General features: G+C 53.4%; 1 protein-coding gene across 1 annotated transcript in view; it reads left to right on the top strand.

Annotated features, from left to right (window-relative positions):
- Nucleotides 1-2,646: 2,646 nt before the first annotated feature.
- Nucleotides 2,647-17,191, top strand: part of AHRR (aryl hydrocarbon receptor repressor) — a gene marked incomplete at both ends in the record, with an annotated part of 52,094 nt that continues 37,549 nt past the window's right edge. Inside the window, 2 exons of the mRNA XM_081053726.1 lie at nucleotides 2,647-2,708; nucleotides 6,618-6,799. Coding sequence (XP_080909852.1) covers nucleotides 2,647-2,708; nucleotides 6,618-6,799 — 244 coding nt within the window. The remainder of the gene's footprint in view (nucleotides 2,709-6,617; nucleotides 6,800-17,191) is intronic.

Genomic DNA, 17,191 nt, shown 5'->3' with positions numbered 1-17,191 from the left:
TTCATCTCCATTATTGAATTTGTGGGGATAGTATTTGTTTTAGTCTGCTTGGGTGACCATAACAAAATACTGTAGACTGGGCGGCTGAAGCAATGGAATTTATTTCAAACAGTTCTGGATGGAGTCTGGGAGTCCAAGAGGAAGGTGCCAGGGAGAGCCTCCTCGTGGCTTGCTGATGGGCACCTTCACAAGGTTGGAGAGAGACCTCTGGGTCTCTTCCTCTTATAAGGGCAATGGTTCTCTCAGACCAGAGCTCCACCTTTATGACCTCACTTAACCTTAATCACCTGAAAGGTAGTATTTCCAATATAGTCAAGTGCGGGTTAGGACTTCAACGTGGATTTTGGGGGGGGGCACAACTAAATTCATACGATATTCTCTTATTTTCCTTCTGGTGTCTGTGGGGTCTGTGGTGATGTCCCCTCCCTTATCCTGACAGTGGTAACTTGTGTCTTGATCAGTCTGGCTAGAGGTTCGTCAATTTTGTTGATCTTTTCAAAGAACCAACTTTTGGTTTCACTGATTTTTCCCTTTTTCTATTCATGTTTCATTGACTCCCCCCCCCCTTTATTATTTCCATCTTTCTACTTGATTTGGATTTAGCTTCTCTTCTAGTTAAAGTGGAAACTTAGATTACTTATGCAAGACCTTTTTTTCTAATATAAACATTTAATGCTCTCAGTTTCCATCAAAGTACTGCTCAGCTGTATCCTACAAAGTGTGATATGTTGTAGTTTCATTTTCATTCAGTTCAAAATAGTATTAAATTTCTTCGAGACTTTCTTTTTGACTCATGGTTATTTAGAAATGGGTTGTGGAAAGGCCAGGTGGCTCAGGTGATTGGAGCGCCTGCTCCCAATGCCAAGGTCACCAGTTCAGTTCCCACATGGGCCAGTGGCCTGTGCCCTCTACAGCTAAGATTGTGAACAGCAGCTCTCCCTGGAGCTTGGCTGCCATGAGCTGCCACCGGCTACTCCGTGGGCTACCGTGTGCTGCCAGGAGTGCCCCCTGGCCAGTGTGAGTGGCCAACAGCCATCGTGAGCAGCCGGCAGCCGGCAAGAGCTGTTCTGAACAGCCGACTGACTGCCTCAGCCAGGGGAGCACAAGGCTCCTAATACCAGGGAGCTGTGTCCTACACAACTAGGCTGAGGAACAATGGCTTAAACTGGAGTAGGGGGAGCGGAAGAAAGGGGGAGAATAGCAGAAATGGGTTGCTTTCCAAATATTAGGGAATTTTCGACATAATCTTTCTAGTTTAATTCCATAGTTGTCACAGAACATACTTTGTATTTCTATTCTTTTAAACTTGTTTTAAGTCCTGGAATACAGTCTCTCTTGGTGAATGTTCTGTGTACCCTGCATTGTTTGATGGTGCAGTCTGTAAGTTTCAACTAGTCCAATTCTGTGGCTGCTGGGATGTTCTGTATGCTTTTTGATTTTCGGTTTGCGTATTCTCTTGATTACTGTGAGAGCAGAGTTGAAGTCTCCAATGAATTATCTTTTCAGTGTCATTGGTTTTGCTTCATGTGTTTTGAAGCTCTGTCGTTAGGTGTGTGCGCAGTTAGGATTGCTATGTCTTCTTGGAGAACCCTGCCTATCATTATATAATGTCCCTCTTTGTCCTGGTAATACTCCTTGTTTGAAGTCTACTTTGTCCGATAGTCATAGCGACTCCAGCTTCTTCTGATTAGTGTTTGTGTGGTGTATCTTTTCCCATCCATTTACTTTACCTGTTTATGTCTTTATATTCAAAGTGTGTTTCTTACCTTTAAAGCGGATCGATGACACAGTTCCGAGAGTGTCACGGCACTTTCAGAGCAGGGTGGAACTTGTGTGTCTGTGTCTGCCTCCTCTTCCAGGTTGTATAAGCTTGAGGCCAGGTGAGGGCACAATCCTCGTCTCCAAGTCTGTGGGCGCAGGAGCCTGGCGATGAGTGGTCACTGCACGCGGGTCTGTAGGACGTGAGTGAGCTCAGCAACCTCACTGCACGGAAACCTGAAGTGAGGGTGAGCTGACCAGCCTCGGGGCGCAGAGGACAAGGCACCTGTGCCCAGGCTGCTGGTGGAGGCTGGCCGGCGTGGGCAGCTGAGAGCTAGTGGAGTCGAATGAGGGGTTTTACCCAGAAAAGAGGAAGCCTGTTGGCCCAGAAGTTCAGGGCCACCAACAGGAGGAGAGGGAAGAGGAATTAGGCCGCGGCAGATGCTTTGGAGAGGACGGCTGCCTGAGCCTGCGCGGAGCCCTGACATAGCTCGCGGGCCTTGGCCGTGTGTGTCGCTCACACAGCTGTGTGCCCCAGGGTCTGTGTTTCTGTGTTGTGGTGACATTTGTCCACCCAGCACAGGCGCACAGGATTCTTCTCGGTAGGGGTGTGGTGACGGGGTCCTCGGGCCAGGCTGGGGGACTGTGACGCCGCCATCCAAGGCAAGGTGTGGGCCGTCGTTCCCTCCTCGTGCGCACGCATGAGGTGAGGCATGAGTAGTGCAGGCTTGTGCCAGAGGAGCCTGGTCGTCTTGCGTGGGTGCAATGGAGGCACGGGACCCCAGTGTGACGGCCGGGACCTGCCCTGGGGGTCAGGCAGTTGTGTGGGCACGGGGCTCCTTCACAGCCACCAGCGTGACACTCCTTTTCTTTTTAGGCCCGAGGACGATGATCCCGCCAGGGGAGTGCATGTATGCGGGGCGGAAAAGAAGGAAGCCCGTGCAGAAGCAGTAAGTGTCAGCGCCTGTGCTTGCTGGCCCACTCATGAGGGAGGTGTTGTGTTTCCACTGGGAGACGTGAATTTCGGGCTGAGTGAGCGAGGGAGAGGCTCGGGTGGAGGGCGGGAGGGACTTGCTGAGGCCTGGCGGCTGGTGCCTGTGGGGAGCCTGGTGGCAGGACGGTGTCCTGCTCTCCTGACTGTGATGGAAGGTCCGGTGAGGGCCCGTGACGCTTATTGCCCAGAAGGCCATATGGAGGGCTGCGATATCACCATGGCCCTTGGTGAGAATCCAGCCGTTCTCTGCCTGGCCTCAGCACAGATGGGGGGGCCTGTGGGGAGCTCATCCTCCCCTCCCCCTCGCCTCCAGCCGTCCCCTCCCCGCCATCCCTCTCTCTGCCATGGCTGGTCCAGTGGAGCTATGGGCCACCACGGTGTGAGGTCTGTGGTAGCGGGGTTTGGGGGCTGCCCTGGTGGGAGGTCAGCAGAGAGTGGCCCAGAGCCCACGGCTGCCTGGCTCCTCCAACAGGGGTCCTGCAGGCTGCCCAGTGTCCACTGGGGCTGCGTGGTGCATGTGTGTAATGCAGCCGTGTGCTGACACAGCTCGGAGTGTGTGTGTGCGTGCACACGGCAGCAGTGTACGTGGGTCTGTGTTTCTGTGACCTGGGCGGCCCTCTGGCCTCCTGTGGGCACAGGATTCTCGGGGAGGTTCTCAGGAACATGGCACCACTGGCGCAAGGATCGGCAGCAAAGGCTGCGAGGCTGGACTCTGGCTGGTGGATTTCTTCTTAAAGGTTTTCTTTTTTCTTTTATTGGAGAAGGGGGACAGGACTTTATTTGGGAACAGTGTGGACTCCCAGGACTTGGTGGATTTGTCATCTGAGCCCGCCGTGTGGCTACCACAGCTGTGGAGCACAGCAAGGCGTGTCGTTGGGGAGAGGCGAGGTGTGGGCCTGCGGGGGTGGAGCTGTGAGACCCCCCATCCAGGGTGGGGGGGAGCTGTGGGCCCCCAGCCTGGGCGGAGGCAGTTCCACAGCTGGGCCCCCAAGGGCTGTGGTAGGACGTGGTCCCCACCAGTGTGCTGGACAGATTTCCTTGGGCAAACGCTGTTGTCACATTGAACAGGAAAGGAAAAGAGCTGGTGGTGCCTGCGTGTTCCATGTGGTGGGCAGTCCAGGGGCAGAGGAACCAACTCTCCTGCTTTTATTATGTTTCTGTTCCAGTGACAGGGTCTGAGATGATGAGTTTGAGGCACTCACTGTAAAATAACTTATTTATTGACGTTATGAAGGGATAGTATGTTCATCTAATTCAGAACAGAAAAAGTGTCCTTCCACCTGGTTCCTGGCACAAATTTTAAGCTTCTTGTGAATGGCCCAGAGATGGTTTATGCGACAATGGGCCAGTGCGGCTGTGCATTCACCCTCTGCATGTGCTGCGGGGCATCTGGGACACGCACCACCCTCCATGGCCCGGGGACTCTGTTCACGTTGCGTGGGGGACACTTGGGCATTGGTTGGCACACATCCCATTGTTGGGAGAGGCAGCGCTGCATGGCCTGTGTCCTGGCCCGCCAGTACCTGGGCCGCTTCTCAGGGTGGTGTTTGGAGTGAGTGACTTTGAGGGGTCTCCCGGGGGCAGAGCAAGCATGTTTGCTGTTCACTGTGAAAGTGTTGGGTACCCCAGTTCAGCGACTGCAGCACCAACCCCCGCACAGGCACCTTCTTTGTCACCCTCACGGGACCTGGAGACGTGGATAAGTCAGGCACCTGTTGCACAGAGGCCAATGGGTCCTTTGTCCCTCACCTGGGACGCTTGCACCTCCTGGCGGCATCCACAGACTGGCTACTCGGTGAATCACGGCCCACACCTACTGTGCACGTGCTACCTGGAAGCGGGTTCTCTCAGTCACGGTGTGGGCGACTGCGACTGGCAGCACTGGGGTGCGCCCCCTCCCCTGCCTGGGCACGTGGTGTGTTTCAGACTTCGGTATTTGTATGCTGTTGTGACGAGTGCGGTTTAGCAGCCATCGTGTTTCCTTGTCTGTGGTGATAACTTCTGCTCATTTTTTACTGTGCTTCTTGACTCTTAGAAGCTTCTTATCTATTAGGGAGACTAGCCCTTGAATGTGTTTCAAATAATTTCCCCCAGTTTTAATTTGTTTATGGTGTCCTTTGCCGTGCAGAAAATTTTAATTTTTATGGAGCTGAATTTAATCTTTCCCTTTGTGGCTAATTAATTTTACATCACGATTAGAAAGACTTACTCTGCTTCACGTTTATAAGATAATTTTCCCAATGTTTCTTCTAAGGTTTTCTGGATTCTTTGGAAAACATAGATATATATTTAAACTTTTGAGCCCTTGGAACCTTTCCTGGTGTGATGAGTGGGGTCAGAATCCATCTTATTCTTTCCCTATGGCCACCGGCTATTCCTACACTTTTATTAAATCATTAGTTTCTCCTCACTGACTGCAGTGGCAGCGAGCATCTTAGACATGCAGTTGAGACGCCCATGGGGACCCACGTGTGTGTGTGTGTGTGTGTGTGTGTGTGTGCGTGTGTGTGTGTGTGTGTGCGTGTGCGTGTGCCGAGAGCCTCCACGGGAAAACTGGGGGCCAGACAAAACCTGCTTTTGATGTTTGAGCCTGTGCTGGTGTGAGCTATGTCCCCATGTCCCAGCTGTGGTCCCGGCGTCCTCACCGTCAGGATGTAGCTCTGTCCTCTGGGGTGGGGTGGGGACGTCTGTGCGTGCCCACCCTTCTCCTGATGAAAGCTGTGGAGCAAGGGTCAGCAGTGGACGTGGGATTTAGTTGGGCTCACACACAGGTGCCTGGCTCCTGGGCAGAACCTGCTCCTGTCCTTCAGGGCTGGACACAGAGAGTGGACCTTGGTGTCATTGGTCCTCTGGGGCTTCGGGTGCTTTCCCTCCCTGGATGACACTTTGAGCTCATGAGGCGAGTGAGCTCTGGGCCTTCCCTTCTGTTGCCCACATTTTCCATCTTGTTGGGCTGTAACTCAAGTACCCCGACTGCACACGTTCAAAGTGCAGTCTGATTGGATTTGACTGAAACTAAGGTCATAGAGTTACCCGTCACGCCCAGAGGTGCCTTGTCATTGCTTCCTGTACCTCGTTTCTGGCAATCTCTGACATGCTCTGCCCTGTAGACTGCTTTGCATTTCCTGGAATTTTCTATTAATGGAGTCATACGCTGTTATGCCGGGCTCTCTCACCGGCCATAGCGATTCTGAGAGCCCCCCTCCCCCGGCTGGCACATCACTGTGAGCTCCAAGGCCGAGTCGCGCCCCAGCAGGAGCAGTTGTACCCCCACTTGTTCGTCTGCAGACGGACACTGGGCTGGTCCCAGTTTGGGGCCATGGCGAATGAAGCTGCTATGAGTGTTTGTGTGCAGGTCTTCGTGTGGATGTGTGTGTTCGTTTCTCCTGAGTCTGCAATTACCCTCACCTCAGCCCTTCAGCCCCGCTGTGGAAGGGGAAACTGAGGCCCAGAGTGGCCACTCACACCTGAATTGCAGGGCGAGGGGTCACAGGCCCTGAGAGGGCTGTGACCTTAGGCTGGACAGACACGTGGCATGGCTGTCCTTCCACTTCAGGGAAAGTCGGCACAGAGGTCAGGTACCGTGCTGGGGGCACACAGCCGTGTTCTCGGGCTCCCTGTCCTTCATCCCGGTCCCTTTGCTCCCAGTAATGGTATACAGTCACTGACGTGCAGTTACACTTTGTCAGCACGTGTGTCTTCAGGGATGGGTGACTTTTCATCCTCTTTCAGCACCTTTGTCCTGGTGGCACTTCCATTTTGAAGCTGATTGCTCCTAATAAGGTCGCTCCCTGGAGCAGATTCCCACCAGTGTGGCCAATGGCCTTGGGTGGACAAACCTGTCTGACTGTGTGGTTCCCCACAGGAAGCCCGCCGTGGGCGCCGAGAGGTCGAACCCCTCCAAGCGGCACCGGGACCGCCTCAACGCCGAGCTGGATCACCTGGCCAGCCTGTTGCCGTTGCCACCGGACGTCGTCTCCAAGCTGGACAAGCTTTCAGTCCTGCGTCTCAGCGTCAGCTACCTCCGGGTAAAGAGCTTCTTCCAAGGTAGGACTCTCACCCATGCTCATCGTGCCCAGCAGGTTCCCGCCCACCTTGCTGGCGTGGGCCGGGCTGCGCCTCTTCTCCTGGGTAACCATTTAGAGGAGGGTTCCCTGAACGCCGACGAGCCAGAGCAGCTCTGGTGGAAGGGGCAGGGGCCGGTCGTCCCCTGTGGCCTCACGCACTGCCAGGGCCCTGGGCAACCAGTGGGTCCGCTCTGTGAGGGGGCAGGACCCAGCTGAGCTCAGCAGGCCCTGTCCTGCTGTTAACGGGTTAAGCACTGGTGGCCAATGTCGTGTTGCTGCTTCACCTGTCTTGGGGCTGCTGAGAGCCCCTGCCCCTCTTGGCACCTGGGATGCCTGTGTGTCAGACCCTTGCAGTAGCCTTGGCAATCATCCACATCGCCACTCCAGGCGATCCTTAGTCTCTGTGTGGCCTGGCTCGGTGCCTGAGAAAGAAGTCTGCTTGTTACCACCCTGTTAAAACCTGTGTTTGCCGCCATTACCCCTGAATTAAGTCTGAACTTGTTGCAAAATCATGAACTTACACTATGTCTTCGGGAGCAGGTGGTAGTGTCTGCAATGGGCAGGTGTGGGCACCAGGAGGAGGGGGGCCACTGTGTCTGACACCTGGGCTGTTACATGGCACCTTCTCCTGCTGCTGAACAAAACGCCTTGGACCACAGTGAGGATGGGCAGCGGGCAAGGGCCGAGGCAGGACGGTGTGGACCAGGTCTGTCCCACTGCCCACACCAGTGGGAGCAGTTTGCACTCTGACGTGCCTGAGGTGGGACTCAGCCACTCCCCTGCTGGCTTTCGCTGGCCCCCCAGGAGAGGGAGGCAGTTTTCCAGACGACTCAGCCACCTTCATCTCTGACTTCCTGTGAGCCGATCACAGAAGGCCGTGAGGCCATGAGACCGTGGGGTGTGCTGAGCCCGCTTGGTCCTGTGGGCTGGTGGCTGAGGTGTCGGCTGTGTCCAAGGCTGCTCTGGGTGACCCTGCTCTCCCTGAACACATGTACCTCCCCAGGCCACCTGCCTGTGGGCCCCTTACAGCAGCGGCGGTGAGCTGTGATTTGGCAGCCCGGGCCTCGAGCTCACCCAGCCTCCAGCCCACATCAGTCCTCTCTGGAAAACCATACACTTTTCCTTGGGGTTAAAAGGCTGCCTGCCATCCAGGTGTCTGTCACCCAGACCCCCGTGGCTGGAGGTGCAAACTCCTGAAACACTTCCACAAAAGTAGGTTTGGAGCTCGGCAGAGAACGGGGGCTACCATAGGGCGATTCAGTGGTAGTCACCAGGAAGGCTGTGTGGACTGGAGGGCTTCCTGGAGGAGGTGGGGGCCAGGTGCCATCTGCAAGCTGCATCTCAGGCGGGGCCTCTTCTGCTCGCCCCACCCCCGGCAGGACCCTGGCCGGCCCCTCTTCTCTGCGAGCAGCTGCGAGATTCCTGGAGGACACCGACCACCGTCCCGAACCTCTGTAGCTGCCGGGGTTCTGGGTTCTCTCATTGGCCACACTCAGAATTGTTCTGAGTTTCACTGAGTCTCCTTCCCATGGTCCACAATGTCGGGCTTGTGTCCTGTCTGTCCCCGGAAGCCCCTGTGTTTCCTAGATTTCAGGTTATTGGTTGCCCTGGGACCTTGGGTCTCTGATGGGCCCACGAGAACTTGCATACTTGCAGATCTCTCAATGCTGTTGGGAGGTGGGGTGGAGCTTCGGGCTTTGGGCTTCTGTGTTCCAAGCAGAAGCTGAGCTGACAGTGGCGTCCCCTCAAGTGGGTTTGAATTAAAAATCAACAGTCATCCGGCCAGCAGGGCATCCAAGGGGCCGAGGGTGTGTGGTCAGCTTTGTCACTTGGTGTGTGGATAGGCTTCTCTCTGGCCCTCCTGCATCCTTCAGGGAGGAGGTCTGTCATGGGCACGTGTGACAGCTCATGCCAGCAGCCCTGCTGGCCTCCATGCATCTCAGATGCCCTTGTAAAGGGCGTTGCCTGTGAGGGCACTGAGGAGGGCACCTACACCGTGTCAGCACTCAGCGTCGTCTGTGACCCCGCAGTGGGCACAGGCCCGGCCACCCCAGCCCCCTGGGCCTGGACACACGAACCTATTAATAGCAGGTCTCTCTGAGTGGAGACGTTCCAGGGGTTTTGTTTTACTTTCCATGTTTTTCAGTTTCTTGCTGAAGTATATTAACTTTATAAATAGGAAGAAAAACTCAAATGTGTAAGCAGCTAAGCAGATCTCGGCGCTGCTGCGGTCCTGGTGTGGGCGCTGGTCCCTGTCCTGCAGACCCGTCATGCCGGTGCTGCGGCTGGCTGGAGAGCTCAAATTAGTCAAACTACTGCTGAAACCGTTGCTTAGTTCTTTGTGTGTGAGTGTCACCATAATTTATACCCTTTAGCATGAGCAGGGTGGCCGCGGGGCGCAGAAAACCTGCTGTGGAGACGCTGGGCGGGGGCTGCGTCCATGAAGCTGATGGCTGCTCGAGGGGACGGCCGAGCGGGCCTTCAGACGCAGGGCACGTGCCATGGGCCGTGGGCACTTGGCCGTCCACCAACGCCTTGGGGCTGCCACACCCATGTCCCTCGCCCCGGCTCAGGGGTGTTGAGGTCAGTTTCCTGTGGTGACCTGGAGTGTTACCACTTGTGCAGGACAGCTGTGCTTTTCCAAGAGGGCCAGGACATGGCCGAGAAGTTGAGGTAGTCATCTGAAAAGTGGCAGCGTGCCATAGCATGGCACCAGCACATGGGGGTGCGGTTCCCACATTAGCCTCATGTCTTTTACCAATGGACCAACTGGGCTGTTAGGACAGCTCGGGCCGAGTTCAGGGCCCCTGTGGGGCTGTCACCTCACCCTCCTCACACTGACACTCCACGCAGATGGACCTCCGGCCAGGAGATTGGGAGGGGACTGGTCACCAGCTCTCTGGCCTGGTCTACCTGTGCCCAGCCAGGCTGGGGCTGGTGGTCTTGAGAGGCGCGGATGCTGCTGTTCCCCAGAGTTCAGACGTCTGTCCAAGCGTACCCACGAGTGCCTTGCTCTTAACCAAAAGCACAGTGACATTCCCGTGTCACGGCCAGTCCCATGGCCCCACTGATGCAGGGGCGCCCTCCCATCTGCCTGAGCCTCTGAGGTTGACTCCACGGCCACCCCAGCTGCGCAGCTCACAGCTACGCCATGCTGGTGTTGTGACTGTTACGCTGAGTGACAACAAGCCTGATTTCTCCGTCACACCTTTTCTATCAAGGATTCCAAAATTGTACATTGTAGGGGAGATTCTAAAGGCTTCCTGAACTCATCTCCACCACGCAGCTCTAAAAACTGGCTCCTACTCTGTGGTTCCTGACTCAGGAACGGGTGCAGTAATTTTCATTCAAGCGTCATTAGCAGTCTCCTTCGGGAAGGACACGAACTGGAAAGCTCCAGCCTCAGGGTGATAATGGCTGAGATGTTCCTTGTAATGTGTACTTTGTGTTGGCTTCCATGAATTTTACAAGGCAGTGGGTTTATTTTATTTGATTTTTGCTTACAGCACAGGGCCAGTACTTCTGAGTTACAAACGTTCTGCTTGTACTTAAGAGCGGGGTTTTCCACTCGTAAATCTCACGATTCACAAGGGGACGTTGGGGGCTGATGAGAAGAAGGGTGCGCGAGGTGGGGCCGGCTGCACCTGGGCTCCTTCCAGGACCAAGACCCCAGCACGTGTGGGTCTGAGAAGCCCCGCACCCCACACTTGGGCCCAGCGGTCAGTTGGGTCACCCACCCTAAGAAACAGCGGCACCGGCTCATCCGAGAGACTCTGAGGGACTAGTGGGAAGCAGCACAGAGGTGATGGGTGGCCTGATGTCCACGCAGGCCGGGCACATGGACGGTGTCCCCCAGTGAGTCACGCAGGCGGAGCACCCATGGGGAGCACAGCCTCATGAACCAAACTGAGAAGGGAAGGATGGAAGGCCCTGGCGACGCTTCATGCTGGGAGGAGTGGCCCCATTTTTCCCGCACCCTGTGGTTGCGGCTGGGCCTCCGTCCCCTCTGTTTGTACTCTGCCTCTGGTCCCCACTTGCACACGCTCGTCCGGGAGCCCTTCCCGGCTGCCTGGTCCCCCAGGCAGGACGACCCAGAAGACCTTGCATCACAAGTGTGAGTCCCGCAACCTCCCCACAGGCGTCGTGTTGGTTAGTGTGTCAGGAGCGAAGTCCCCTTGGACCCTTAATGATCCTGTGGCCGGGCCTGACGAGGACACCATCACTAGACTAACTTGTCTCAGTTCTCAGCCTTCACTACAGTCCCTCCCTCGTAAGCCCTGTATGGACTGCATATCCGTGTCCCCACAGATGGACATGTTGGCCCTGACCCCCAGCTGGCTGTATTTGGAGCCGGGCTGCTAAGGAGGTCACAGGGTGGGGCACTGATCTGATAGATAGGTCTGTGTCCTGTGCTCCCTCCCCCCAACCCCTCCCATGCCCATGGGGCTGAGAAAAGGCCACCTGAGGACACGGTGACAAGGCAGCATCTGCAGGCCGGGGAAAGAGCCGTGCCTAAAACCAAGTCTGCCGGCACCCTGGTCTCTGATGTCTGGGCTCCAGAATTGTTTGAGCCACCCATGCGTGGCATGGTGAGTGGCCCGAGGTGGTCCTGAGGTGTGGTGGGACGTTTGGGACCTGTCTTTTCTCTTCTTTGTGTGGAACACGGATGGATGTGGGTCATTGCTGCCAGACCAATTCCAAAGACAGCCGCCCCCAAGGGTGTTTCCAGCAAAGACACACTAGTTTTGAACTATTCAGGGCAGAGAGTAGCCATGTGTCAACTGTGTACCCAAGGCCCCAGGCTGTCCCTGCACTGCCCTGTGGAAAGATCAATCTTGATTATATTACATGCTGGTTATACTTTTCATACCATCTCTTCCTAACTTCTGAAAGATAAATCTGGCCAGGAGGAGGGCAGGCCCTCGATGGACTCTTTGTCCATCTGTCCACCCCCCCAGGACATGAGGAGGAGGCAGGATGCAGGTCAGCAGAAACTGGCATTGTCTCTCTCTTGCTGCCCCAGCAAAGACCACTGTGGGCTGGCTGCCCGCATGTCCCTGGCCCCTTCCAGGTGGCCGAGAGTCTTCTGGTCACAGCTCCACTCAGGCTGAGCAGCAGCAGGCCAAGGGCAGGGAGCAGCTGGTACACACGGTTTGGCAGGATCCAGGGCTCCTGGGTGCCTCCTGGTGTCCTGAGAGACCACAGACCTGGGGTCCATGTGCTGTGGTTGGCCAGCAGGGTGACCCATCCTCTCCAGTAGGTCCCTTGCACTCCCTTCCTTAGCCCGGTGTGGGATGGTGCTTCCATCCTCTTCTCATGCCTGGAGGCCCCCTCCTGGAGGACTGGATGTGTGGCACCTTTGACCATCCCCCACCCCCAGATGCCTGCCAGGAGCTCCAGGTGCAACCTGTGCCCCTTGGGTTTCCTGAGTATAGAGAGACACAAGCCTTCCGTCCCCCCTGCCAGCCCCAGGAGGCATGGGGCCGGCCCTCACAGGAGTCCTCATGAAGCCCCTCTCCCTGGGCAGAAGGTGAGGAGAGGAAGCGCCCCGGCTTCTCCTGGTGCAGGTGGGGGCATGGGAATCACAGCACAGCCCCTCCGAGGAAGCCCTCCTCCAGCCCCAAGTGTGACTCTTCTCTGATACCCCCCCGGCAGCCCTGCCTGGGTCACTGTTGTGACCTGGATATAGTTGGCACCTTTTGTCTTGGGACCTGGCCAAAGTTCAGAATCGAAGAGTCCCATGCTAACAGCCTATGACAGTGCCCTCCTGGCATTTGGAGTCTAGCGGGTAAGGACTGCTCCACATGCCATGTCTTCATTTCCAGGACCTGAGATGCAAGGAGGTGGTGAGGTGTCGGGAAACCAAGCAACCCCGATGTGTGGAGCTGCAGCGAGAGGTTGTGGGAGCGGGAAGGAGCCATAACATGTGTCAGCTCGGAGCCAGAGATTAGCTCAACGGTTCCTGTGTTAATTACCTTTGGAGGTGGAGCACTAATTTATAATAAAATTTCTAGGATAAACATCAAGACAAGAGAAATGGGGTTTAACTTTCAAACCAGTGGAGAGAAAGAGATGGAGTAAGAAGATGTTATCAATCAAAACAGAAAAGACAAGAAAGGAGAAAAAAGAAACGTGAAAACGGAGGAACAAATAGAAAGCACAAAAGTCCAACTATGTTGCTAAATATAGAAAATGTCAACGGATTAAATGTGGCAGCTCGAGCAGTGGGGCCGTCAGAGTGCTTTACTGCATCTGCCCCAAAGGCGCAGACAGGGTGAAGTACCAACCAGGAAAAATCTGATGAAACTGTATTAATGTCAAAAACTCGATTTTTGGGTAAAAAAACCTTACGGGAGGTCATAAAGGAGTGGCCCTACATAATGGTTAAAAAATTCATTTCATCCAGCAGGTAAAATAATTTTAAATTTGTGTGCTTCTATTAATATAACCTCAAAATCATAAAACAAACATCAGCAGAACTATAAGGAAAAACACATGAATTCATCAACAGAGAGGAAGATTTTAAATAATTCTCTCAGTATTTAACAGATCAAATAACCAGTGAAGATTATAGACTATTTGAACAATGCAAAAAAGGGGTTAATCTAATGGACATACATAAAACACTCTAGTCTGAAACTACAGAATTTACATCTTTTCAAGTCCACATGAAACTTGTAAACATATTTAAAACATATTGGTCAATAAAGCAAGTCTCGATAAATTTCAGATGACAAAATCATGAAGAATGCATGGTGAGACCTCATTGCAATTAAGCTGGAAATCAGTAATGAAAAGGTGACTTGGAAAACCCTTACAATTGGAAATAAACACGCTTCTAAATAATGCATAGATCAAAGAAGAAAACATGATGGAATTTAGAAAACATTTACAAATCAAATCAAAATGAGTGGGATGCAGCTAACACAATGCTTAGAAATAAATAACCTTCAGTGTCTGTATATGAAAGACAGGCTGAAAATTAATGACCTAACAGTGAGTTTTGTAGTCTGGATAAAGAAAAGCAACATGAACAAAAAAGTCAAAGCAACATGAACAAAAAGAGTCAAAGAAGGCAAATAATAGAGGGGAAGATGTTGGTGAGATAGAAAAGACACGCACAATAGAGTTCTTTAAAATGAAAAAGTTCACAAAGATCTGGTGAGTGTGGTCAAGGAGAAAAGAGAAAGAACCAGCAATGTCAAAGGGACACAGTGACAGAAGCTGCAGATATTTCAAACATAATTTGAGGCCACTATGAACAAATTTATGTTAATACATTTGAAAACATAAATGAGTAAATTCCTAGAAATAGAGCTCATTAAAACTGACTCCAGGAGAAATAGAAAACCTGAATAGTCATGTGACCATTGAAGAAGCTGGATCAGTAGTTATAAATCTTCCCACAGAGAAAATCTAGGCCCAGATAGTTTTAGAGTAGTTTCTACCAAATAGTAAAGGGAAATAATTTTGCTGTGTGCTGATTCCTGTTGAGTTGGAACTGGAGATATTGGTGTGATCTCATGGTTTTTAATATCTATAGATTTAGACATAAATATCTGTGTGAATGTGTGTGTATTCTTGCTCTGTCCACTGATGGGTCTGGGAGCAATGAAGCCACAGCACCAAAGAGCACAGCTGACATGCAGATCATGGGGCCTAGACTGTTCACCATGAAAAAGGATGAGGGCTTTTGGCCTCCTTCCAGAGTCAGAGCAGGGAAAATACAAGAGAGGCCAGAAAGCAAGGCTGTGCTCAGACATTCAGGGGACATCATGGGACAGAGCCATCCAAAGGGGCTGCACTAGCCACACGTGGGCCAGTGTGGACATATCCATGAGTAAGGGTGGTGATGGGTTATGACCCAGTGAGTGGAATGGGGTTCCGTAAGTCCACTGAAGGAGTGAGTGAGGGAGGGAGGGAACGAGGAGAGAAAGCTCCTTCCAGTAGAGGGGGCAGAGAGAGAGGTGAATTAGGAACTCACCAGTTGGTGCCAGTGTAGTAACAATTTATGCAAGAAACATCAATGATGCTAAAATCAGTGTGTCAGAGTGGGGTGAAAGTGCGATTTTTGTAGTCTTAAACTTTCTCTCAACAAAATACATATTTATTACAAAGGGAACAAACTTAAAGTGGAGAAACTTAGCACACACTGTCGTAAGTGATCAAATTGGACCCCACCAAGAATGGAATAAAGTGCCATCCTGTGCCGCCCAACAGGGTGCCTGGGAAGAGGACACCGTCCCTTCCGTGGTATTCCGGCCGAAGATGAATCACCTTGGTTTACTCACGAGGAAACACCAGACGAACCCAGACTGAGAGGCAGCCTGCAAAATACCGTGTTATGGTCTTCAGAATCAAGGTCGTGGAAGTCACGGAAGGACCAAGGAGCACTCTGGAGGGACAGGAGCAGAGGGTGGGATGGTGGCCAGACACTGGGCTGAAAGGACGTTAGTGGGACCGTCGGTGAAACTAGTACAGAGTCGGGGCAAAGGGTATTCAGGGAGCTCTGTCCAGTTCTTATAACTTCTGTACGTCTGACATTGTCTCAAAACAAACAAAACTGCAACTGAAAGTTTGCTCTGAGGTGTGGGGGGCTCCCAGGGCCTGTGGGCAGAGCAGTCCCCGGGGCAGCAGGGAGGGCGGGCAGGAAGACGCCCACGGTGGGTGTGGGGGGCGTGCTGCACGCGTAAGTGTTCCTGGGGCAAGTCACCTGCGGAACTCGCAAGAGCACAGGGCACTTTCGGGCACCCAGTCTTTTTGTAAAAAGAAATATAAGGATAGCCAGCATTTTCCTCACGGCCACCGTGGCCACCTGTTTCACAGATGTGGTCTGAGCAGGCGAGTGGGTGGTGATGGCCGAGGGGACAGGGGTGTGGCCCCGGCAGGACAGGGTACCTCAGGTGGGTGCTCTCCTGACAGCCCAGGACACCTGCACTTTTCTTACAGCCACAGCCTCCAGTCCCCCAGCCTCTTAGTTCTGTCTGTACCTGCCGATGGTGATGGGTATTATATGTGACTGACAGGTACCCCTGACCTGTAGTGACGTGCGATTAATTTTTCAGGAAATTAGGTGATGATGACTGACAAGCAGGCCAGGTTATTTGCAAATCTGAGTGTGTGGAGGTGTCTATAAATTTCCTGTAAATACGCTACTCACACAGGAACCAGACGCTGTCTGACAGCTGAGCTGGGCACTCAAAAGTCCCGGACCCTGGGCCTGTGGTCATCAGAACTGCGGCTGGGGACATGGCGTGGGGTGTCCCTATGAGGCTCTGTGTGCATGAGCTCAGACCACGGTTCCCTGAGGGTCGCTGGTACCAGGTATTGGGGACTGCATGTGGCCCATGCGTGCTTGTCACCAGTACACCACACAGTTATTCATGAGTAAAGGTTTGATTGTTGGGAAGCACAGCAGACCTTTTTGGGTTTGGTTTCATTTTGTACCGTGTTTATTGAATCCTTGGCTCAATGCTGGTGTCCTTTCTTTCCAATGTGCTGAAACGTAACAAAACGCCCAAATACGTAGTTGGCTTGTTCCAGGTGCTTCACACCTGGAGTAGAAAGAAGACTCCTTTTTCTTTTTCTTCCCGAGCAGTGTTGTTGGTTGCATCTTTGCACTGTGATGAGGGGACTGCAGGAAGGGTGCAGTTTCTGCTGCAGAACCTGTGACCCGAGTACCCACAGAGTCCCTGTGGGCCGCGGGGCGAGTGACCTCAGAAGGTGGTTACAGAGCATCCTCTCCCCAGATAGACACAGACAGCTGCTGCCTGCCCGCCTCGCTTAGCTCTGAGGAAAGCATTTGGCTGTTTCCTTTTGAGCTGCATTGGGGTGGAGCCGTCTAAAGCCTGCTGGTGCATCTTAGAAGACACGAAGGTTCTTGCTGTAGAAAATCAACAACTTGAAGCCATCCCTCGGCACAGGCTCTCATTTTGTAAATGCCTTGAAAGCAGCGTGTTTATGTTCCCGTGGGTCTTCTTTCTAAGGGCTTTGAGTGGCAGCTTGATCGCTTCTCCCACAAGCTGTGGTGGTGGGCAGGGCGATGCACATTTGGAAGGACACGTAGCTAAGCCCACTCCCCACCCCCACGTGTGACACACTCTGTTAAATCATGCCAGCACCCCTGTGTGCAAAGTATCCTGCACCAGGGGTCATCTTCTCCCATCCATTGTCGTAATGCAGCACAGAGCGTCACACACAGTGTCACACACACAGCATCGCACAGAGCGTCACACAGCGTCACACACAGTGTCACACACACACAGTCACACACAGCGTCACACACAGCGTCACACACACGCAGTCACACACACAGCGTCACACACACGCAGTCACACACAGCGTCACACACACAGCGTCACACACAGCATCA

Source organism: Rhinolophus hipposideros (assembly GCF_964194185.1).
Source record: "Rhinolophus hipposideros genome assembly, chromosome: 7".
Classification (NCBI taxonomy): Eukaryota; Metazoa; Chordata; class Mammalia; order Chiroptera; family Rhinolophidae; genus Rhinolophus; species Rhinolophus hipposideros.
This window is presented reverse-complemented; position numbering and strand designations above follow the sequence as displayed.